Source organism: Carcharodon carcharias, chromosome 8, assembly GCF_017639515.1.
Source record: "Carcharodon carcharias isolate sCarCar2 chromosome 8, sCarCar2.pri, whole genome shotgun sequence".
NCBI classification, from domain to species: domain Eukaryota; kingdom Metazoa; phylum Chordata; class Chondrichthyes; order Lamniformes; family Lamnidae; genus Carcharodon; species Carcharodon carcharias.
The window spans coordinates 64,475,709-64,501,580 of NC_054474.1; the positions used below are offsets into that span (position 1 = coordinate 64,475,709).

The 25,872-nt window shown below is 44.0% G+C and overlaps 1 protein-coding gene across 1 annotated transcript in view; it reads left to right on the forward strand.

The window, feature by feature from the left end:
* htr4 (5-hydroxytryptamine receptor 4) overlaps positions 1 to 25,872 on the forward strand; it is a 216,523-nt gene that overhangs the window by 75,056 nt on the left and 115,595 nt on the right. The window contains exons 6-7 of the mRNA XM_041193770.1: positions 764 to 917; positions 13,667 to 14,226. Of these exons, the coding sequence (XP_041049704.1) occupies positions 764 to 917; positions 13,667 to 14,226 (714 nt within the window). The remainder of the gene's footprint in view (positions 1 to 763; positions 918 to 13,666; positions 14,227 to 25,872) is intronic.

Genomic DNA, 25,872 nt, shown 5'->3' on the forward strand with positions numbered 1-25,872 from the left:
ACAGGAGGAGGGCATTTAGCACCCTGAGCCTATTCCACCATTCAATGAGATACATATAATTCTATATACCCACTTCTGCCCATCTCTTAATACCTTTGGATAACAAAATCTATCAATCTCAGTTTTAAAATTAATAATTATCGAGCATTAATTGCTGGCTGCTGAGGAGAGTTCCCACTTCCACCACTCTTTGTTGAAGTGTTTCCCAATTTTATTCCTGAAGTGTCTGGCTCTAATTTTTAGACAATGCCCACTACTCCTAGACTCCCCAACCAATGGAAATAGTTTATATCTACCCAATTGTTCTACTTAATATCTTGAAAAATTTGAACAGATTATACCTTAACTTTATAAATTCCAGGGAGTACAGCACTAGTTTGTGTAATCTCCCCTTGTAATTTAACCCTTGCGGGCCAGGTCTCATTCTGATAAATCTACGCTGCCTCCAAAGCCAACTCATCCTTCCTAAGCTGAATGCCCAGAACTGTTGACAGTGCTCCAGGTGTGGTCTAACCAGGGTCTTATGTGGTTGAAGCATAACTTCTACTCCCTTGTATTCTAATCCTCAAGATATCAACCATCAACCTTACTGATTAGTTTCTGTACCTGTTTTTGACATTATAATGATCTAAGTAGGCATTGCTGAAGTAGGAAATGAAGAGACCTAAAGCAATTACCATGGGAATGAGGGGAGGACTGATTAATGTTCAAAGAATGGGAATTCATTAATTAAAAAAACAGTTTTTGTTGTTTTGTTTGCCAGGTACTATGCCATCTGTTGTCAACCACTGGTTTATAGGAACAAAATGACACCCTTGTGTGTTACTTTAATGCTTGGGGGCTGTTGGATTATCCCATCATTCATTTCATTCCTACCTATCATGCAAGGCTGGAACATCATTGGAATACAGGAATTGGTAAGTCCTTTTCAACCCAAATAAAATTAATAGGGATATATGTTATATACCAGTGCGTCATGAAAAATGATAAATGCTATGATAATGCTGTAGAATTGTTCCAAAGTCCTTAAATATGTTGTTGTCTCCCAAATCTACACCCATCTTTCCATTTTGAATTCTTCCAATCAGGTTTCTGCCCCTGCAATACTATTGACATGGTTTTTATCAAAGAAACAAATGATGCCCTTCACGACAGTGCCTATGGTAAACTATCAGTCCTCACCCTTCTTGACCTGTCTGCAGCTATTGGCAGTTAGTCACACCATCCTCCTCAAACGCCTCACCTCCCTCGTTCAGTTGGGTGGGGCTGCCCTTGCTGGACTCAATTCTTACCTATCCAATCATAGTCATAAAATCACCTGCACTGGCTTCACTTCCCACTGCCACACTGTGACCTCTGGAGTCCCCCAAGGTTCGATCCTTGACCCCCTTCTATTTCTCATCTATGTGCTACCGCTCAGTGACATCATCTAAAAGCACAGGTTGGGACTTTCTCAGAAGCACGGAAGTCCTGAGGTTAGGATCAAATATGGGACCGCAGTGACAACTTATTGCAGGCCGGCAGTCCAATAAGGCAAACGGGCAGCCGCTCTACTCTGTGCAGTCTTGGTAGCAAGGATGACATCTTGAGCCATCCACACAAGGGAGGAAGGCAATTTATTTTCCTGCCAGGGCCAAGCAGGAAGGCCCTGTTCAGAGCACAAACCCCTCCAGTGGCAGCATTGGGCTGGCGGAGGTGACCATTGCCATCAGCTCTCTCCTTGGGCCTTGGAGTCTCCAGCTCTGATGGCTCCCCCTGGAGGCTATGAAGTGGGGTGGAGGTGTGGGGAGGGGGGGCACCTCCATGCAGCAGGTGGCCTCTCCATGTGGTGGGTGGGGGGAGGGGAGAGCTCCGACAAAATGCTGGTGGCTTGGGAAGGTGGCCCTCAATTGGGTCTTCAATCCCCATCCAGATGTGGTCCCCTGCCATTTTACCGGCCCCCTTCCCTGCCTTCTAGCCCAGCACCTGATAAGGTCTCATCCATAGTATCAGGTTCCACATGTATGTTGACAACACTCAGCTTTGCCTCATTACCGAGACCCCATCCACAATCTCCAAGTTGTCAGATTACTTGTCCACAGTCCAATCCTAGATAAGCAGAAATTTTCCACAACTAAATATCGGGAAGATCAAAACCATTGAGGGAAATGTTTTTTCATGTAATGCTGCTTCAAAGTGGCATCATGCAGACTTGAATTGACTCCCCAGGGGCAGACTGTGATGCAGGCTGCTACCTATGTGGTCCATACAACGTCAATCAATGAAATCAATTGGAAACCCATGTGAATTTCAACATAAAGAAAGCAGCAAACTAAATGTCTCTCTCATTGAGTGGAATTTTCTGTTTTGGAGACTAAATCCAGTGGTGGAAATGAAAGTCAGAATAACTTCCACTGGAGAGTGGGATGGCTGAACATGTGCAACCTTGTGACTGGGTGGGCAGGAAATCACCCGCCCCACTGTTACGTCTGGGTCCATATTCAAAAGGCACTCAGACAGCCATTCAGTCACTGTGCCAGGATTCCAGGAAAGAAAATGACGAGGGGAAGGTAGCAATCTCCAGCCCCAGAGCTCAGCAATGCTCTCCTGGGAATTTTTCCCCAGGCAGTCAAGGAAAGGTGGGAGATCCTCTTTCCAAGGGATGGGAGCAAGAGGCCCTCCCATATGACTACAGCGGCCTGCGAGGAGGTCACCAGAGTGGTCAGCATCCATGGGGTCCAAAGGAGGATTGTCCTTCAGTGCAGGAAACGGAAGAATGATCTCATCCGCTCTGCTAGGGTAAGTGAACTACTCACTCCAAATTCACCTCAGCACCGATCTTCTTTTATTTCTTCATGGGACGTAGGTGTTGGTGGCTAGGCCAGCATTTTTGTTTCCCATCCCTAATTGCCCTTGAGAAGATGGTGGTGAGCTGCCTTCTTGAACTGCTGCAGTCCATGTGATGTAAGTACACCCACAGTGCTGTTAGGGAGGGGTACCAGGATTGTGACCCAGTGATAGTGAAGAGGTAGCAATGCAGTCCCAAGTCAGGATGGGGTGAGGCTTGAAGGGGAACTTGTAGGTGGTGGTGTCCCATACATCTGCTGCCCATATCCTTCTAGGTGGTAGTAGTCATAGGTTTGGGAGGTGCTGTCGAAGGGGCCTTGGTGAGTTACTGCAGTGCACCTTGTAGATGGTACACACTGCTGCTACTGTGCATGGTGGTGGAAGGAGTGAATGTTGGAGATGGTGGACATGGTGCCAATCGAGTGGGCTGCTTTGCCCTGGACAGTGTTGAGCTTCTTGAGTGTTGTTGGAGCTATACTCATCCAGGCAAGTGGAGAGTATTCCATCACACTCATGACTTGTGCCTTGTAGATAGTGGACAGGCACTGGGGAGTCAAGAGGTGAGTTACTTGCCACAGAATGAACAGCCTCTGACCTGCTCTTTCAGTCAATGTGTTCACATTCAATCCACCTGTCTTTATCCAGGAGAAGATAGCCCACAGCAGGAGGGAGAGAGAGAGGACGGGAGGTGGAGCTGAGGAACTTCATCCTATTTGAGCAGCAGGCTTCAGAACTGGCAGGGGAGGGTACAGACCAACGTCTGTGTCAATGGTAAGGTCGGCCTCTCCCAGTGACCCTGTGAGGAAGCATCCATTATACACAGAACTTCAGAAAATGACTATGAGTGATTTGTGTAATGTTTGAGCCAACCCAGGCAGTCACTCATTCTTTCTTTTCTCCATTCTGGGTACCTGCAGGAAGAGGAGGAGGCCAGCACATCCACAGAAGAAAGCCCCAGGCCCCAGGCCATCTTGGAGGAGGAAGAAGATGCTTTCACACCTGGAGAGCTTCACAGCATTCATCCGCACCCTCCACCAGTGCAAAGACACACACATCGGTGGGTCATAGCTTTAGAGTAGGCTCAGGGCCACTCACTGGTTGTCACTTCACAGACGCGTGTCCACAGTAGGTAGAGGCAGTGGCAGCCGAGGTCTCTGGCACTTGAAGGACTGCTGGAGAACAAGCCCCTGCAAAGTCCAAGTCAGATTATGAGCCTCTACAATCGGCCCTAGGACACATGCTTGCAATGCAAAGAGATGCAGGGGAACATCAGGCTCAGCCATTAGAGGCTGGCAACTCAGGGAACGAGAGATGGAGGAACCCATCGCATTCTCTCTGATGTCATGGTGAGCGCATCAGTCTCCATGGGAAGGGCGGTGGCCACCTTGGAGATCCAGGTCCAGCAGAGCACAGGGTTTCTGCCAGATTTGTGCTCAGACATGCACACCACCACTCTAGCCATGAGTGTGTTTCAGCAGTAGATCAGCAAGAAGAGAACAGGGCATCTTGACTTTCCTCTAGGTGTCCGTTCCTCTCAAGCAGTCAGGGAGGAGAACTTGGGCACCCAAAGGGAGGAGGAGTGTCTGCCAGACATCCTGGAGCCATCCACCCCGTACACTCCGAAGGTATCCTGCCACTCCAAAGCCTCTCTGCCTGTGACCACATCAACTCCAGCTGGTCAGACCAAGAGCAGGGGCCCCTGAGCAGGCAGAGACCCTCCAGGCCTTGGACCTCCAGAGAGCACCTGGCAAAGCCATCAGAGACAACGAGGCATAGCAGTCAGAAGGCTGCCTCCATAACTCCTGCGGATGTTGGGGATGCACTCAAGCTTAGTGGCAGGATAAGGAAAATGTAAAGTTTGGAATGCACACTGGTGGCATGAGTGTACAATCATTGTATATAGTTTTGGTACTTGTAAGTATTTGTTTACTTGTACTGTTTGGAAGTGTCCTGGATTCCATCTTGCTACTAGTTGTTTTAATTTCACATGCACTCCACTTCCAGATGAAGACACCCTGGAGGACCAAGAATGGGTGTTCCTCCCATTCCTACCTGCCTGCACGTGGAGATATTGCTCTTTGACAAGGGTGTACAAGAAGCCTCCCTCATACTATCCCACTTGCCTCGACTCTCTATGGAGAGCTTTGCCTTGGCATCATAGAAAGACTAGCCACATGGGCCCTTATCAGGCATGACTATTCACCTAGGAGGATGGAGGTTTGAAGTTGCAAGTTGGCTGTCATTCACCAGCCATGACCCTTGTATGCATCCGCCTTCCTCTCTCCCTTCATCCCTACTCTGACTGCAGCTGATGGCAAATGGTGCAGAATGAACAGCAGCTCAACATCTTGCTGGGATCTGGATGTTATGAGAACCCGCTGACCCGGTCCTGCTGCCATCTGGGCTCCACCATAGAGTGAGGATCTCAACTGACCATAGCTCTCATACAGTTTCCCTTTAGTCAGCCAACTGCGCTGACCTTGAGCTCCACACACCTGAGAAGACCCTCCTCCTACCTTGATGTATCGCATTTAGACTTTGAGGACTTTGCCCTGCTGCTGCAGAAATGATGTGCATCTCCTACCAAACCCATTCCACCTTTTACCTTCCCCCTGTCACCCATCAACTTTCTCCCATCAACATTGACCCATCCAAACTTATCTTTACGTTCCCCTCTGTCACCCTTGAACCTCCCCCTGTTACACTGGACCCTATCACAATCCACTTCCATATGCCTTCCCTCCCCTTGGAGCCCACACCTGTTGATGTGCCCATGCTCACCCTGCCCAGACCCATTACCCATGCCACCTTTCTTGTCCCCCTCCATGGCCCTCCCGATGACACCTACAGCTGTCAAACACACAACCTGACATTCCTACCACATCCCCTCTTTCCCTTCTCACTGTCACTGTTCCCCCCGGCAGCCACCCCCCCACCCCACCCCACCACCACCGAGTTCTCCCCCCCAGGACTCCCACGGTCGACTCTACTGACCCCGTCCTCTGAAAGACTCTTTACCCCCCCCTTCCCCCTATGCTCCAAAACCCTTCCAGCCTTCCACCCCACTTTGAGCCTTCCACCCGCTTTGCACCTTCCACCCGCTTTGCACCTTCCACCCGCTTTGCACCTTCCACCCACTTTGAGCCTTTCAGCCTTCCACTGCCCCTCATGCCTTTATTCCACCCTTTGTGCCTTCCAGTCTCCCTTCCAAACTTCCACCACCCCCCCCTTCCCATGTGTACCATCTCCTGCATTGGCATCTCCCAGTACCTACGAACAATCTTCGAGAATGGTGAAGGCAAGGTCGAGTGCCTGGTAAGTCCAGGAAGTCTCCCTCACCGGGTGCATGCCACTCATGTAGACCCGTGAAACAGAACATTCTAATTTCCCGCTGGTGGGGCGGAAAATTTGAAGGTGGAACAAGATTCCAAAATGTTGGAATTTTCATGAGGATTCATGAGATGCAAAAGGAATTCCCGAAGTACATCAGTGGGAAAGTCAACCCGCCATTAACCTGCCATGAAAGTCGGGAGAACAAGATTCTAAACTATTTTCCCGACGTTGGGAAACTGCTTTTTTGATTCTCGCCAAATCTTGCGCCCCTGCCCACCATGGGTTCCACCACTGGTGGAAGGGGAAGATTCTGCACCTTGTCTCTGGTCCCCATCACAAACTTAATTCAGCAGTCACTGACTCCACCCCTCTCCCTGGCAAATGTCTGCAACTGAACCAGACTGTCCACAGCCTTGGTATCATACCTGACCCTGAAATGAGCAACTATTTCCACCTCAGTATCATTGCCCAATTCCTTCCCTCCCTCAGCTCATCTGCTGCTGAAACCTTCATCAATGCCTCTATTACTTCTAGATTTGACTATTTCAGTGCTCTTCTAGCAGGTCCCCCTGCTCCCACCAACAAAAACTTAAGCTCATCCAAAGCATTGCTGCCTATATTCTAACCTGCATCAAGTTTCGATCATCTATTACTCCTGTGCTTGCTGATCTATATTGGCTCCCGATCTGGCAATGTCTTGATTTTAAAATTGTGGCTTTCTTTTCAAATCCCCCCAATGGCTACCCCTTCCTGTAACTTCCTCCAGATTTACAACTCCCGGTATCTCTGGGCTCCTCCAATTCTGGCATCTTGAGTCCCTGATTTTAATTACTCTGTCATTGGTACCTGTGCCTTCAGCTGTTTGGTTGCTAAACCCTAGATTTCTTTCTTTGAACCTCTTTGTCTCTCTACATCTGTTTCTTCCTTTAGGATGTTGCATAATGTCTATCTCTTTGACCAAGCTTTTGGTCATCATCCTTAATATTCCCTTAAAAATTTGTTTGACATTGCTCCTGTGAAACATTGTGATATTTCAATACTTTCAAGGCACCATTTAAATGCAAGTTGTTTTTTTGCTTCAGCATATAATATTACAACACTTGTACAACAGCAAGTTACACTGTAGCAGTTGGAGTTCAAAATAGTGCCTGTTATGGCACAACTCTGGATTGTAACTCACTCCTCACAAGCTGCATCTATGACCACAATCTGATTCTTTTAACATCAAACTGTCTCTCTGGAGTAATGTTGCTCTAAGAGTGACATTTCACCGGTGCTGGCCTATCACTGTGAATAAAACATTGCTGAACTGCTCTTAGTCACTTTGGCCTGAATTTTCGCTCTCGAGCTGGGACAATGCCTGACAGTTCTCTTGACAGCTCCAATGAGTTTGACAGTTTCAATTAATTTATGCACTTTGTACACACATTCTGGTCTAATTTTAACAATTCCAAGAGGTACTTTACCTCTCCAAAAGCTGTCTTGGGACCATATCCGAAAGGGCACATTACCTCTCCAAAAAGATATTCTATCTCTCCCAAGAACTCCGGTATTCCCAACAGGTCTAAAAGTGCAGAAGTCATATTTTGGACATCCTAGTAACAAAAATCAGATCTGACTGAGGCTGCTGCATTTTAACATGTACAGTTGCCTCCATGAACCATGAATGTGTGATTTAGAACCCACCTCTTTCCCCCCACCCCCGGTGAAAATGCCAGTGGCCGGGTTTGGAAGCAGGACTTCCGGATTTGTGCCTCCACAGCTATTTTCACTAAGACAGGGAGCCTCTCTTATGTGTAAATTTAGGCCTTTGTTTCTGTTGACTGTACTTGCTGACCATAACTCCACAAAGTGATGTACAAATGCTGAATGAGCATTAGCCTCTGACTACAAATGCAACTAAATTAGGAGGTATCAGACAGGTGGCCTGCTTCAAAGAGTTAAGGAATAAATGCAAAAGCAGTATTGCAGCTTTACAAGACAATAAGGAACTAAGTTACTGAAGATGGGAGACAACCTAACTGAAGGTTGCAGTGAAGTAAGAAAGGAGAAAGAGTGAGTGAGAGAGAGAGTGAGTGAGAGAGAGAGAGAGAGAAAGAGAAGACCACATAAGATTAGTGATGAGCAGAAAGAGAGACAATTTGCCTATATGCAAGACCTGGTTGTCTATTATTCTGCCTTCTGCCGTTGCCACTGCCATGGTTCCTTGCTTCATGCCTGGGTCTGTTGTAGACCAAATTGATTGCCATGATCAGTCAGCAACTTCATTATTCTTGTATCAAGCAACTACCAGGATGGTAGAGATGAACTAAATGGACCATGGTTTTATTTCTTCTAGAAATTCCTATTCCTATGAACCCTGTGGATTCTTACTGACTGTCACTCAGGACCTGAGCTCCACCATCCCCTTCTGTTTCCCCCTGCTCAGCTTGGGTCAGTGAATTGACTATCAATGAGATTGACACATCTACCTCATAAATGTTTTTGTGCCAGTTTATAAGAATGTTTAATGCAGGAGAACCTAATAGTCAGCCAAAAAGACAATGGCATGGCATAAAGGCAGAGAAGGTGAAGTTGCAATTCCTCAGGATCTGATCTTCAAAGTTTTACGGGTAATATCACCACCTCTTTTACTTATGTTCTCCTATCCCACTTGGCACATACTGCTTTCACCTACTTTTATCAACAACCAACATGAAACAGCTCACATTCTGGATGGAAATCCATTGAGCTAATGGGAGATGATGACGTCAGGGATATATTGCTGGTACCAGATTAGTGACTGAATACCTACACTGTTACCATGGTAACCTTGTGAAGCACCACACAGCCATGAGCTTCCTTCTGCTTCTCCCTTTCCTGAATCACAAGTGGGTAATGTTCCTGCAAATCTACCATGGCTGTGTGTGGAGGGAGGGGGCACAAGGTAAAAGAAACAAAGGAAGATATGGATGAAGAGAACAAACAAGAGACACAATTAGTTTCTTGTGAGGTTTTATGATGTGAGGAAAATGGGGAGAATGATGATTGAGGAGAAGATGAATTCCTGAAGAAATCTCCCTCTCATGTTACTCTGGCTCAACCCCTTTGAGCCCATGCACTGGGCACTCTAGCGCATCAATTCAATTATTTTCACGGGGGGAAATAAGATACTGCTTGTGACAACGTGGTGATTCACGGCGGATGAAAGAGCTGGAGGAGTGGGGAGTGGATGAGGATGTGTTACCTTCCCAGTGGAGGCTTGAGTTGAAACTTTCAGTTTAGGCAGGGTGCGTAACACTGCTGGATTAGATCTGCTGTCCTTTATGCACCTTAAACTGGAGTTTCTGCTAGGTTGCCTTTTTTTCAGTGCAATTCACCCAAAATTGGCTAAATTATCACAAAAGATAGAGGAACTTAATGGAAAAATTATGTCCAGCAAAAAACAATCTTCTGCAACCTGTTGTGCTAGTTTAAAAAATCATTGCAATCGAAGGTGACCACACCCACAAAACTCCCAAGTCCCAGACTGAATTAATCACCAGGGCTAGTTTTCACTAATTGCACCAGTTTGTGGGCCTTCGAGGAGGCTCTTAAAATTAAACTGTTTATTTTAGGCACAAGGACACTAACAGGCATGTTTTATTTCAAGTTACTGACTGTATACCAATATATCTAATAAATGGTTCTGTATAGCTTTTGGAAAGTCATTTTCAGTTATTTAAAATTGGACTACTTATCGGTGACAGATTAGACATTTTGGTCAAAAATTGTTAATTTTTATGATAAACCTATCTTTTGCACTTCTAATAAAGCAGCATCAGTTTAGCACACTTAAATAAATCATGTTATATTTTTAAGTGCAATTTTGTTTAAAATTATGGCCAGAATTTTTACCTCGTCAGGTGGGTGCTCACCTGAACCAAACGAGTGTAAAATGATGCGCGGTGACGCTGGGTGAACGTCCTGACGTCGTCAGGCACTCGAGGGATATTTCGGTTGGTGGCATGCATGGCAGTCAGCAGCGCGTCCGCTGACAATTAACAGGCCTATTAAGGCCATTAAAGTCCCAATTAAATGTAATTTTTCACTGCCTGTACAGCCTCACGGTTGGCGGGCACGCGAAAAGGCCAAGTGGCCTTTGCATTTTTTAGGAAACCTCATCTACGGGCATGATGAGGTTTCCAACAGCTATTAAAAATAAAATAAAAATGTTAACTTTTCATTAATAACATGTCCCTGCTCATGTGACAGTCACATGAGGGGACATGTTTTGTAACATTTTTAAAATCTTTATTTTTATTTCTTAAAATCTTCATCTCCCTGAGGCAGCTCTGTGCCTCAGGGAGCTTTTCCTGTGTGCGCCCATGCGCATGTGCAAAGCTCCCTGCTTGCCCTCCTCCCCCCCACCCTTCCAACACAGGCAGCACTGAGCACTGCAGCACGCGATTTACGCTGGGTGGGCCTTTATTGGCTGGCCAGTGTGAAATCGTGGTCTGGCCCTGATCGCAGGCGGTGGTCAGCTTCTCAACCGCTCCTGCCTGACCCGCCGAACTTGCCCAACAAGGGCAAAATCTTGGCCTACATTTTAAAACACTGCCTGATTGTGCTGGTTCAAGGCAGATTCGATGATAAGTAAATGGAAATGAGCAGAAACTTATGTAAAGTACCCTTCCAAGCCCAAATTGCCAATTGTGCCCAAAATGGAAACTCTTCACCCTGTCTGATTTTCTTTTCCATTAATTGGGCAACCAGCCCGAGAACGGGAGCTTTATGCCTCTGCTGAAGTTGAACGCTCTGCCCTACATCTCTCATTTGTGACAAAAATAGGGAAGATTTTTACTTTGATGCAGACATCAATGTATGATTTGGCAACTGCACTGGAGTTTTTAGCAGACCCCCTACCTAGAAGCAGCCATGGACCAATCGGTATCTCCATGGAAACACAAACTGCAGATTTACCGGTGTAGAGAGAGGATAGACAGCACTCTGCATTCTGTTTTCTTGACCATGGTGGCTATAATGCTTGTGGCTTTCACAATCTAATAGATGCCATTACATCAACCATGCGCTGCTGACCTAAAGTTCCCCTGCAAGTCACACACCACCTCGACTTAGAAATAGATCACTGTTCCTTCATTGTTGCTGAGTCAAAATCATGCAACTCCCTACCTAACAGTGCCCTGGGTTCAATAAGGCCACTCACTACCACATTCTCAAGGGCTGTTAGAGCTGGGTAATAAATGCTGCCCTTGCTAGCAATACCCACATCCCATGAACAAAATTTAAAATAAAACATCCAGGGTCCAGCGGAAAGGAGCTGGTCAGAGTCAACCTTCTAACACAGCCATCTCTCCAAATAGTTGCACATGCCAGGTCTCTGGTGTTTTCTCTCAGAGGCCATGCCAGTGGAAGTTCAGAGGTGACTCTGAACAAGCTCCAGGGATGCAAACAGAGTAGCTCCCTGTCAAAGGTAAGCTACCATGAGAGGAAGGCCACCTGAGTCCCATGAATCTTTTGTAGCGTATAAACAGCTAATCACCTCCTAAAATACTAGTCCTCAGGTTGTACTTAGAAGCACTAGAGAAGGTGAAAGAAAAGATGTTTATTCATGCAGGGAGTTAGCTAAGAATAGGTTTGCTTCTGTACATGTTAGACTTTGTGGTAATAAAATACAAAGTGCACTTATTTATGTTTTGTTATTCAGAGAGATCAGGGACATATAGGAAATAGTGCACTTATTTGATGCTGACTCATGCAATAAGGCAATGACTATTGTCATGGTTATTAGGGGAAAAGGTGTCATCATGTTCTAGGATGAGGTCTGGATTGAAGGATTGTCCTTTATTTGAAAGTGGGGAAGAAGGAGGTGAGGCACTGTTGTCAAAGAAGTGTTAAACAGAAGAGACACCTTCAGTGATATAATGTGCTCTGATACACTTTTCAGCACTCACTGAGGGGTCCTCTAATTCAGATCATCATAATGCCCTCCTCCATGTACTTTTGCACTCCCCCAACTCCTAAAACTCTTGTTTCTTTTACTCAAGCCTCCTGTGCATCTCCCTCCCCTTGTCCCACAATTCGTGGTTACACTTTCAGTTGCTTACGCCCTGGACTTGCTCTCCATCTGCCTATCTATTTCTCTTACTCCTTTAAGACCCTCCTTAAGATCCACCTCTTCAATCAAGCTTTTAGTCACCCCTCAGAATGTCTCCCTTTTAGCTTGGTATTCAGTTTTTCCCTTGGTACCCTTTTTAAAATTGTGTTTATTCAACTGGATGTCAAGCCAAAATCCTCTGAGCTTTGAAACTATATTCACTTTCTCAGTGACATATTCCCATTGCTCGTCATCTTCTTTGCATGGTTGGAAGCAGGTCTTTGCTACAATGTTATGTTTGTGTTTTTCCCTAATATAGTTTACCAGCTCATCTGCAGTCTGGTCCAAGAACAGGCTGTATGTTGCCATCAGTCAGATATTTATGACTTTAGTTATACATTCCCATGCCGGATTCTTCGATTTTTTTTAACATTTCATTTCCCAGAAATCAAGTGCTTCAGAAGTGTGAAAGGATTTGCAGGTTTATTAAGATAAGATGTTGCTTTGCCATTGCTGCTAACAAATTCTGCCTCTCAGAATTAACATGTAATAATGCCAGTTGCTTCCACAATTTAATTAACTTTTCTTAAAAATGGCAATAAGGCATGCTTTTCTCCTATTAACACCAGATAAATGTCTGTCTTCAAAGTTATTAGGTCCAAACCACAAGCAGTTGAACTCTGGTTAAGTGCAGATTCCAAGTTAAGGCTGACATAAACAACTTATATTTATTTATTTTCTTTCATAATGCTCTGAAGGAGTTCTCTTAATTCTGGGGATGCTTTCATTGGTGCTGGGCCTCTTCATTGACCCAAGTGATTACTCTTCACCTCTTACTACTATATACAAAAATAAAGCTTAAGCAAAAATAAAAAGTGTTCCTTCACTTGTAAGGTTAGGTGTTCCTGTTCCTAGTTGCATTGAATTGTGTGAGTATAGCATATAGAGGAAAATCAGACAGGGAAGTGTGCCTGCTGTATTTTCCCGTACTCACTGTACCCTTGCGCTCTATAACAGCTCTGTGCGGAGATGGGAAATTCTGCCCTATTATTTATGCATACATTATCATGTTACTGACCTTAAGATAAGGACAAAATTCAAACCTTGTCGTTAGAATAATTTAATTCTATCTTTGAGGAACAGTTTTCTTTTTGCATTTTCAACAAAGCTATACTGTGCCCATGAACTCTGGTGAAATGATATATATAATTTTTTACAGTTGTTATAATAATGTTCTAAAATCGCCGATTTTACGACAGTGAAAATCTGCAATTCCTTGAATAATATTTTGTCAAATGAATGTTGAAATAAATGTAGTTATTTATTTTTAAAACTGATATGCAAGAAATTCAAAGTTTTCCCAAAGTAATATATTTATTTTGATACATTCAATTTTTTAAAAAAGGCCTTGTTTTCTTTCTCACTTTGCAGGTAGAAGAAAGAAAATTCAGCAATGACACAGATACAAAATGTATTTTTATGGTGAACAAACCTTATGCCATAACGTGTTCAGTTGTAGCATTTTACATACCTCTTATTTTAATGGTACTGGCATACCAAAGGATATATGTGACAGCCAGAGAGCATGCACGACAGATTGAAATGTTAAAACGTGCGGGAACCTCAACAGACTCTGGGCAACAAGCTGACCATCCAGGCAACCACAGAATGAGGACTGAAACCAAAGCAGCCAAAACCTTGTGCATTATTATGGGATGTTTCTGTCTCTGTTGGGCACCATTTTTCATCACAAATATCGTGGACCCGTTTATAAACTACTCTGTTCCAGACCAGCTATGGACAGCTTGTCTATGGCTCGGATACATTAATTCAGGGTTGAATCCATTTCTGTACGCTTATTTGAATAAGTCCTTCAGGCGCGCCTTCCTGAGAATTCTGTGTTGTGGTGAACGATACAGGCGATCCTCTTTACTGGGACAGACAATACCATGTTCTACGACAACAATCAATGGATCAGCTCATGTGTTGAGGTAAGTATTACACATTAAATTTGCTTTTAAATTAGTCCTAACGTACATGATCAAACAATTTCAATATTAGTTGAAAGCCCCAGCTTTATAATCTTCGTGGTAATTCTAACCTTTTAGTCTGTACTATTTCAATACTCAAAGCTGCTACATTTTAGACATGATAACATGAATTTTGTGAGCTTTTAATGCATGTTTTGGTTGGCTTCTGAGCAGGCAAGTGAGGGAATTTTTCTGCTTTTTTTGTTGGGTGTATTCAAATTAAATATTAATGATGGAAATGCATTACGTGGTATATTTTCCATCATTACACCTTGGCAATACTAGGTAGCAGGGGGACCATTCCCTTCTTGGCATCAGGATTACTGAAGGAGTGGATGAGGATTTAAAACTTAAACTGCAGCAAGTCAATTGCAGTAAAACAATTAGCAATTGGAAAAAAATGGACTCATTGTCTAATACTTTTTTCTTTGGACCAGCATTTGTCAGACATGATTTCCCTCCATCCAAGGTGATAGCTCAGTGAGATTGAAAATACCACTAAGATCACCACAATTCTTATCAATAACCTGACCTCAGGAGACCTGTCAGAGTGAGGGGGGAATGAGATAGACAAAGCCACTGAACTATCAGGGATTCCTCTAGACCAGGAAATCCAGGACAGTGAGAGTTTGATAAGTGGAATAATATAGCTAAATCTTTAATGGATTAGAGGAATAGGAATGTTTGCATTGATCTCCAGACAGTGCTAGAATGTAGATATTTTTAAAAGATTTGTACAAGATGGATGTACATTGGTAATTATCTTCTTTAAAGTTCATGCTTCCAAAGCGAGTTTGTGATGAGTCTCTTTAAATGTATTTCATTCCTGCAATCTTCAGTTTTTCTTATTTCATAACAATTTAATTCTGGATATGAGTGTGGAATTTTCTTGGATGGGGGATGATGCATTTTAGACAAACTGCCCACTGGGAGTGAGGGCATAAGTTTTGGGGCAGAACGCTGAATAACTGAATTTCTGTCCCCTTTAATTTGGCCAGGATTTTACATCTCCACCCCCAGGAGTGGCTGGAAGGCTTGTGGGAGAAGCGTAAAATTGGATGGGATGGTGGAGGGTGCTGTACCCATCAACTTCCCTCCGCCACCTAGATTTTACTAGTGGCGTTGTAGGTGACGGGCATTAGGCCAATTGAGGCCTAGTGGCAGTCTTCCTGTCTGTTGCCCAAGTGGCTCTGTTTCAATTGTGAGCCTTGATATTGAATGTTAGCAGCACTGACCATGGTGACCTACAGCCAAGTGCGCTCTTGTCCTCACCTATATTTTGTACTGAATTATTGATCAGTGTAAAATCTGGCTGTTTTAATTTTCTGCTTCATAAGCCCAGCAGCACTGGAGTGTCTGTAATATATTTGCCCAACTGAAATCAACAGAATCAGCACAGGTTAAGGATTGAATTTGGGATCTAGTCTGTCTCTATGGGTCATTGCCATTAACAGTCAATGCCTTTTTCTACTAAGGTGCTAGCATTTTCAATTCTCTAATTCCAACAAAAATAATTCACTGGAAGAACTAGAGTAGATGGTTTAGAAATTCGTTACGAACCATCTTCAGGGAGGGGGGTGGGCACAACCAATATGTGCCTGATCCTGGGGGTCCAAGGCTTGCCAAAAGTTGGTACATGGACCTCATTGAAATAACTGGATAAAGCTGCTGATGTGTCTAAAGGCTGCTCACCCATTTCAGTCCATCCTGTTTGGGCCACCTGTCTCACCACAAGGGTGTCACCTGGGATAAAGAAGAAAGGGCTTGAAGGAGAATAGGGCATTGGTGACCTGTGACTAACAACCGTCCTTGAGCTGTGAAGCGGCAAGGAGAAGTCCTGCCCCTCCTGGTTCCACATGAAAGCTTTTATTTTTTAAAATATTTTCCTTTTGTTGGTGGCTGCTTATTGTTAGGCCTCATCCATTAAAGGCCTAATGAGTGGAGCAGGTCCAACACCTCAGAGCACCCCGTTTTCAGGAAGGTGTCTTAAAACAGATGTTAGACTCCTGGTAAGTGTATGTAGGAAGCCTAATGCCTTTCTTAAGTGGCAGCCTGGGATGCCTGAGAAAAACCTCCGACTTAATACTGAGTCATTGAATCAGGGTGTGGGACATAGCAACACCAAATTGGTCCTTCTTACCCCCATTTCCCACCCATTAAATGGGTACAATAAGCTCCAGTTTCTACCTCAATCATCTCAGGAAGGAACTAGCACTGGAAAAGGCAGGGTGGGGTCAACAACTGCCCGTGTTGAAACTTCTGTGATTAACTTCCATGTCCCAACAGCTCACTGATGTTTGTATTTCATGGAGTTTTTGATCATCTCTATCTATTAACCAGCATCTTCGCAAGGGCAGTTACAGACGGGCAACAAATGCTGGCCTTGCCAGTGATGCCCACATCCCATGAACGAGTAAATCTTAACACTAAGCTGCTGGCCAGATATTTATCCAGAAAAATGTTCCTGAACAATGCTACATTCTTATCAGATGTACAAAAATACTGGACTGGTATTTCTAGCATTATAGCTAGCTAATTATAAAATCCTATATTTTCAAATGAAATTTACTTTTTATAATAATTGGAAATGCTTTTGAGGAGCGGCTTTATACATAAAATAATAAAACAACTGCTTTCCTGCCAATTTGTGGAGCTTGATTATTAATTCCTGTTAATAAAGAGCATATTTAGTGATATTAAGCTTCCAGTGGACGGTCACATTCAGAGTGTAGGTTGGAGATCGGGCTGTCATGCTGTAGCAACAATTCTTCAACTCATGCTCTTTATGAATGCTAATTTAACCTTTTATTCATTAGTTTTGAAATTATATAACTTTGTGTGGCATTGTTGATATTTAATTGCTGTGATACTTTTATTTAACGCAATATGACATTTGAGGTAAGAGTGATTATTGAGATGAGTGGCATTGTGATAATTGAGGTGACCATGAGAAGTTAATAGCAAATGTAACCTTCTGCTTTCTTAAAGATGGAGTGACCATTTCACTTTTCAGTTAAATAGCTTTAATCACCAAAAGACCATAAGCTAATTGGCTATCATTTTAAAAGAGTGCAAAAGGCAGCAATAAGCCAAACATACGAACCATCAATCATTTTGAGTGGCAGTCATAAATTGACTTTGTTTCTCACTGTTGCAGTCATTTTATTCTAGTCCAGAGCAGTATTAATATAGGGACCAGACCTGAACTCTAATTTCATTTTATCACCATGCAGAGATATGTGTAACTCGACCTTCCCAGCTGGATCTCTATCAGGAAATGTATAATCCCTGCAGAACAGTCAAGAACAACATGACAGATGGTCAACAAGGCACCATTATTTGGAACACGAAATTATAATTCAGGATGGCACAAAGATCTTCTAAATTTCTTATCGATGCCCTTGAATTGTTAGCACTTAGCATTGATAGTAAACTCTTGACCTAAACAAATTTGTAGTACAGACTTCCAGGTCCAAAGGCATTTTTTTATTTTAATAATATATTCATGTTTTGAAACTTCAAATTATGTGATAGTATCACAGTCTATGTCAACTGAATCAAAAGAAATTTAGCTGTGCTATAGATGGAAAATTCACCTTTTTTATTGATTGAAGTGCAGGTTGCCAACTAACATACTCAACACTTACTGGGGTTTTTTTCAACCTTAGTTGTACTTTCAATATTTTTTATTCATATTTATACAATTGTTTATAAGGCATTGTACATGTTGACTAGCTTGATCTTACCAAGGAGTAATTTAATATAACTTCAACCAATTCGAGTTCGTCATGGAAAAACCGGAAACCTAATTGGTAACTGAATTCAAATTTTAAAACATTAAAAAGCTGAAGAATGAATCATGTACCTTTGGGGACAGACATTCCTGATTTTAACCTTAGGGAAAGTTTATTATCTAGGTGCAAAGGATAGGAAAAGCATATGGACACCTGTGATGCTTGTTATCTGTGATTTCTGGGACTCTTGGGGTCTGGCAGTGGGGGTGGGGCATTATGGGGAGTGTGGAAAAGCCAGGCCTGGGCCTGCAATAGAAGCAGGCCCAACAATGTCATGGCATAGAAGTGGGAAACAGTGTTGTCTCCCTTTTGCCTCAGTTTCTGTTGCTGGGATGAGGGGTCATCTTATGAGGAAAGGTTGGCCAGGCTGGGCCTGTATCCAATGGAGCTTAGAAGGTTGAGAGGTGATCTTGTTGAAACATATAAGTTCCTGAGGGCACTTGACTGGATGAATGCTGAGAGGATGTTTCCCCTTTTCGGAAAGACCATAACTAGGGGAGACAGTTTAACAAGAAGGGGTCTCACATTTAAGACAGAGATGAGGAGAATTTTTTCTGAGGGCCATGAATCTGTGGAACTTTCTTCCCCTTAGAGCGGTAGAGGCAGGGTCATTGAATATTTTTAAGGCAGAAGTAGATAGATTCTCGACTGAAAAGTGAGTCAAATGAAATAGGGAGTAGGCAGGAAAGTAGAGTTGAGGCCACAATCAGGTCAGTCATGATTTTATTGAATGGAGAAGCAGGTTTGAGGGGATGGACGGCTTACTCCTGCTCTTAATTGGCATGTTCAAAGTTATGGGGCTGGGGGCTTGATAGTACATTTATTATTAAAGGGACTTTCCTTTCTGTTGCCACTCATGATTTGTTCCCTCATTTCCTCTGACCCGAGACAGATGTGTGCAAGTAGTGGGCCCATTTGCTCAGGTAGCCCATATTTGAACTTTCACTAAGCTGAGATCCAGAAAAATGAGATGGAAGATGTGGTGGCCTCAACCATTCAGCTCCCCCAGAGAGACTTTTCAAATCAGAAAGGGCACAGGAAAACCAGTCTCAATGGCTTTCCACTATTTTCCCCTCTGCTTAACTGAATGCAGAAAATAAGCAGAGTACAAATCAGCCACATTACCATACTCAGGGTGTCATCAGGACAGGCAAGGTGAAATTCTGATCCATTTGGAGTAGCCATATGCAACTGTGGGCATGGCATTATCCAACATAGTTTTCACACCTGCATCTTTGGCAATTGCGGATTTTCAAAATACCTGTGTGTTTCTGGTATCCAATGTTGCTACGGTGATGGAGGCATTAAAATTTTAAAATGCTGTGGGCTTGCCTTGTTGCTCCTACAGGCCAATATGGAAACTGGCTTTCCAAAACAACCAACCATTTCCTTTGAACTTCTCTGGGGAGGCACTGTTACATTCTGACCAATCCTACCTTGAGTTTCCTCTGGCAGGTGCCCCAGTTGTGCTTTTATTGGTATGACCCTCAGCCCTATTCATGCAGATACATCTGAAAATGAGATGTGGTCAAGTGTTCAACTAGTGACAATTGGCTGTTCCTGCTCAGTTCTATCCCTTAAAGCCTCCCAAGGAAATTCAGCCACCATGTGCCTAGTGCACATCATCTTTAACATGACACCTGCTTTGTCACATGAAAATATTTTGCAGTTAGTTGGTTCAAATTGTGTATTCATAAAAAAAACAATAAATGAGTATGGAACATATATGGAATGCACAAATGAAATAGGAAGGAAGTGTTTACATAAAATTACAATATTTGGAAGAAAATAGCTAATGTTACTATTAAAATTGTATTTCCTGTGTTTAAAATAATTCCACAATGGTTTTCGTCAGATATCTGTGCTTCTTTGAGAGCCCTTGGGCTTGAGCTCATAGGCATGATAGAGCCAACACTGACAGCCAAAGAGACTCAGTACATGTAATTGTCAGCTAGCACTGAAGCCTACAATTGCCAGTATCCTGCATTCTTCAAGCACTGAGAAGACTCCCTTCATGAACCAGTGTGATTCTCTGCAAATTGTTTTCCCAGAACTCAGAAACTGGGCTATAACAGAATAGAGTCTTAATAGCAATTTTGTTTTTAACTAAAGATTGCAAAATAATGTGAAACATGAACTTAGAAATTTTATTTTGACGAAAGTTTGGGCTGAAAATCTTTTTTCTATGTTTTTTTTACTGGCAAGAGGGAAACACAGAGATAGACAATAGGAGAAAGTCAGAAAGAAACTGAAAGTGAGGCACAGAGAGAAATAGAGATGGACATACCTACACGGAAGAGAGACAGGAGCAGAAAATGAGAAAAACAGAGATACATTCATGTAGAGGAAAAAGGCAGACAAAAAAGCTGTGACAGAAAGACATGTTTTTTCTTATTTTTGTCTTTGAACTATGCAACTGGAGATCAACTATAATTAAGGCAAGTGATTGGTACAGGGAAAATTGCCAAGGAACTACAGGCAAATGATTCAAATCTGAGAGAATTGTGGGAGAATCTTTCCTCACAAGCCCTGTCATTTTCTTTCCTCATCAGGACTTCAATTTTAATAGCCACACATTTGAAATGCCTATGTTTTAGCTTTACCCTTTTGACAATTAAGGGCATTTCTAGTTGGTTACAGTAATAGCAGTGAGTGAGAAATCAACTGGCACCATTTAAAGTGTGGATTAAATTGCTGGTTATAGAAACATGCACCAATGGTGCCATCAGTCAATGGAATGTGAATTGAGAAAGGAGGAACACTGGCAATTTAAAACGGACCACTGATTAAAGGACCACTGTGAATAAAGAAATTGATGGGGAAAATTGAACTCTAGGGAGAATATCATACATATTATATATATTAAAGGATATTGTTTGATTACAAAACTATATTGTGATCAGCTTTGTTGTTACAGTGCATCTTCTGACTTACTATAAGCAAGAACACAAAGGTCAACCAATATCTTTCAATTTATAATCTATAATATTTTTAAAAGTTTTGATATGCTTATCTTCTGGGGCGACAGGAAAGTAACATCATTCTACTTCCATCATATTTAGTTGTAGTATGCTCCACACAATTCCATCATGTCCAATACTTATCTTTAAACTGTAAAGTATACTTACCATTAAACTTAACTTTCAGTACTCTTGGCTCTAGATGGCACTACTGCTCTGCCAAGGTTTACTTTCCGGGTCCATTCTTCTAGGTGACCCCAGAAGTAAGTTTTATTTAAACGTTAATGCTTAGAAAACCTATAGGCCAAGTAGCAAACTCCCAGAATAATAATGATTATACAGTGGAGGAGTGGAGAAAACCAGCTAGGACCTGATACTGTCATGAAAAGCAGTGGCTGCTGTACAGTATTTCTGCCAACAGAGTAGGCCAGCTTATTTTCGGGCTGCATGGACTTTGTTCTCTTCTGTTAGCTGTCATGTTTCCTCCATAATAATTCCAAGTATCATATCATGATTTGAGCATCAGCCATGGCAGAATTTCTCGCTTGGTGAGCAGGCGCACGCCCGACATGCTCGAACGTAAAATAGTGCGCGATGATGTCGGGTGAGCGTCCTGACATCATTGTGCACTCATACGATATTTCACTCGGCAGGCGTGCTGGTGCCAGAGCCCCACCCGTTATTAATTAAGAGGCCAGTTAAGGCCATTAAAAAGTCAATTGATGCCGATTTTTCGTTGCCCATGTGATTTCACGCTCATCGTACGGGCAAAACGGACAGGTGGCCAGTCGATGATTTCAAAAACCTCATCCATAGGCGGGATAAAAAGGGTCAGCAGTATTGCCAGTGTGAGTAGTGAGGGGTTTGGTAGATAGTTTGCTGCTGGTGACTTATTGGTATATGGCAGCTTCATCTCTGTTCGGGGCTTCATTCTTAGCATTTCCAGGCTTCATTTCAGGGCTCTGTGGTGTCTCCAAAGACTCCAGAGATACCAAGGACCATGTAGACCCTTCCAGGTATCAGACAGCCTTCTGTTACCCTGGTAATGGGGATTGTGACCTCCACTGGAGGCAGCTCCTCAGAGGAGGAAGAGAGGGACAGAAGGGAGAGGAGGCCAGCTGTCCCCATGCAGCTTCCAGGGGAGCGACCTATGGGAGGAGAGGCGCAGGTGCAGGCACAGGGCCAACAGGTAGTCCAAGATGGAAAGGGCTGCAGAAGATGCCACTACCCTGTTGCCAGGGTTTACAGGCGACGATACAGCTACCTCAATATCTCTGAGATGCAATGCCCAAGGAGGCTCTGCCTCTCAAGAGAGACAGTGACCTCCATCTCTCAGATGATTGGGCCTGAGATCACCTCCGACTGTGTGGGTGGACACCCCATGCCGGTGGCTCTGAAGGTCACAGTGGCCCTCAACTTCTATGCCTCCGGCTTTTTCCAAGGCTCAGTGGGGGACCTGTGTGGAGTCTCCCAATCACCTGTCCACAATTGCATCAAGCTGGTGACAGAAGCTCTGTTCAGGTGGGTATTGACTTTCATTCATATCTGTAAGGATGAGGCCAGCCAGGTTGAGCGAGCCAGTGGGTTCACAGCGATTGCTGGGTTCCCCCTCGTTCAGCGTGCAATCAACTGCACAAATGTGGCCATCAAGGCGCCAGCAGATCAGCCGGGTGCCTTCGTCAACAGAAAGAGCTTCCACTCCATGAACGTGCAAAAAGTGTGTGATCACAGGATGCAGAATCTACAAGTTTGTGCAAGGTACCCAGGCAGCTCCAATGATGCGTACACCCTGAGACATTCCCAGATGCCAAGGCTCTTCAGTGCTCCAGCCAGACTGCATAGATGGCTGCTGGGTAACAAGGGCTATCTGTAGAAAAAGTGGCTTATGACACCTCTCCGCCACCCAAGAACAGAGGCAGAGCAGCATTATAATAGGAGTCATGCCTTCACAAGGGTGCTGATAGAGAGAACCATAGGTTTTCTGAAGACTTGCTTCTGACGCCTGGACCGTTCAGGGGGAGCAGTACAATACCCCCCAGAGCGGGTGTCGCTGATAGTGGTTGCATGTTGTGCTCTCCACAATCTGGCACTGGCAAGGAGGTACCCACTGGAGGAAGAGGATGTTGAGGCAGCTGCACAGGCCACAGATGATGAATCCAGTAGTGAGTCAGAAGAGTAGCATGGTAAGGAGAATGCTGAGGGCGTGGAGGTGGACCTCTGTAACCTCCAGGGAGGCAGAGACACCAGGGACACCTTGAATCATCGCCCCTTCAGCTAGGCTGCCAAATAAGCGCTACCACCTCATGGCAGGGCTGCCACCTCCATCCCGGATGTTTGAAATGGCCCTTTCCTTTGACCCCAAAGTCCATTCAGTGCCTGTGCAATAAGGTTTGGAGCCACACACATCCAGTATTACATACAGGCATAACTTGCACCACATTAAATAAAAAAGAAGTATACTCAGGCCATTACGACAAAAGAAAATTTATCTCATGCTGATATTCAAAACAAATTAACAGAACCTTCTCTGGTCCTCAACCCCAGACCAGTAAAAATAAACAAAACAATGCAAAAAAGATCACCTGTGACCAGTCCTGGAGTATTGGCTGCAGTAGAGAGCTTCATTTGGAGATTGGTGACTGAGGGAGTTTTACAGTTTAAAGCAGTGAGAGGAGAGCTGGGATTTTCACCGTTTGAAACAGCAAGAGGAGAACCGGGATTTTCACTGTTTAAAACAACGAGAGGAGAGCCGGGAGTTTCACAGTTTAAAACGGCGAGAGGAGAGCCTGGATTTTCACAGTGTAAAACAGCGAGAGGAGAGCTGGGATTTTCACCATTTGAAACAGTGAGAGGAGAGCTGGGATTTTCACCATTTGAAACAGCGAGAGGAGAGCCAGGATTTTCAATGTTTAAAACAGCGAAAGGAGAGCTGGGATTTTCACTGTTTAAAACAGCAAAAGGAGAGCTGGGATTTTCACCATTTGAAACAGCGAGGGGAGAGCCGGGATTTTCACCATTTGAAACAGCGAGAGGAGAGCCGGGATTTTCACTGTTTAAAGCAGTGAGAGGAGAGCTGGGATTTTCAGAGTTTGAAACAGCGAGAGGAGAGCCTGGATTTTCACTGTTTGAAACAGCAAGAGGAGAGCCGGGATTTTCACCGTTTAAAACAGTGAGAGGAGAGCAGGGATTTTCACTGTTTGAAACAGCGAGAAGAGAGCCGGGATTTTCACCGTTTAAAACAGTGAGAGGAGAGCCGGGATTTTCACAGTTTAAAACAGCGAGAGGAGAGCCAGGATTTTCACTGTTTAAAGCAGCGAGAGGAGAGCCAGGATTTTCACAGTTTAAAACAACGAGAGGAGAGCCGGGATTTTCACTGTTTAAAACAGGGAGAGGAGAGCTGGGATTTTCACTGTTTAAAACAGCGAGGGGAGAGCTGGGATTTTCACTGTTTAAAACAGCGAGGGGAGAGCTGGGATTTTCACCGTTTGAAACAGCGAGAGGAGAGCAGGGATTTTCACAGTTTAAAGCAGTGAGAGGAGAGCCGGGAGCACATGGAGAGCAGGTCTGTGTGAGAAGGGCAGTGGTGGCGGTAGCTAATGTCCAGTGGCAGAGAGCCCTTTCCACCTGTTTCTGCCTGTCAGGTAAGTGATTGATGGGTATCTCTTCTGTATCTTTTGATTGACCAAGTTGTTTAAATCAGGAGATATTATTACAGCTAAAGAGTACAGTTAAGAAGTTCACTTTTAAAATATTTAACATGAAAATTAATTAATTAACTAGAATAGAGATGGCTGGGCAGGCGATGTGTGGAAGCTGGTGGAAGGATGCTAGTGCCATCCATGGTGACCACATCAGCAAGTGTTGGCTGCTCGAGGAATTTCAGCCCAGATTTGATAAGCTCGAGTCCGAGCTGTGGACACTGCGACACATCAGGGAGGGGGGAAGTTACCTGGACTGTGTGTTTCCACAGGCAGTCACACCCCTTAGATTAATTACAAATTTGGTCTGTGGTCAGGAACAGGAGGGTGTGACCGTGAGTGAGGCAGGTATGGGGATCCAAAATTTAGCCCTGGAGGAGCCTTAGCCAGTTTTCTTATCCAATAGGTACGAGGTTCTTGCTCCCAGTGTGGACAAGGGCAAAGGCTGCAGGGAGGATGAGTGAATTGACCACAGCACAGTGGTACAGAGTGCCATTTAGGTGGGGGGAGTAAAGAGAAATATATTAGTAATAGGAGATAGCATAGATAGAGGAATAGATACTGTTCTCTGCAGCAATGGCAGAGTCCTGAAGGCTGTGCTGCCTACCTGGTGCCAAGGTTAAGGACTTCTCTTCTGGGCTGGAGATGAACTTGGAGTGGGAGGGGAAGGATCCAGTTGTGGGTACCAATGACATTGGTTTGACTAGGAAACAGGTTCTGCTGAGGGACTACAAGCAGTTCAGGGCTAAGTTAAGAAGCAGAACCACAAACGTAATAATCTCCGGATTACTCCCTGAGGCTCCTGCAAATTGGCATTGGGTAAATAAAATTAGAGAGGTAAATACATGACTCAAAGATTGGTGTGGGAGAAATGGGTTCTGATTCGTGAGCACTGGCACCAGAACTGAGGAAGGAGAGAGCTATTCCATTGGGACAGGCTTCATCTGAACCATGCTGGGACCAGTGTCTTGGCAAATTGTATAACTAGGGTTGTAAACAGGGCTTTAAACTAAGTAGTGGGGTCGGGGGAGAGTTCAAGTGAAGGGAAATTTAGCAAATCAAAAATAAACAAGAGAGCAGATTTGCAGGATAGTGAAGAGGTGAATGATAATCAAAGTGTGACAGGAAGGGGCAGAAAATATAAGCAGAAGAGTG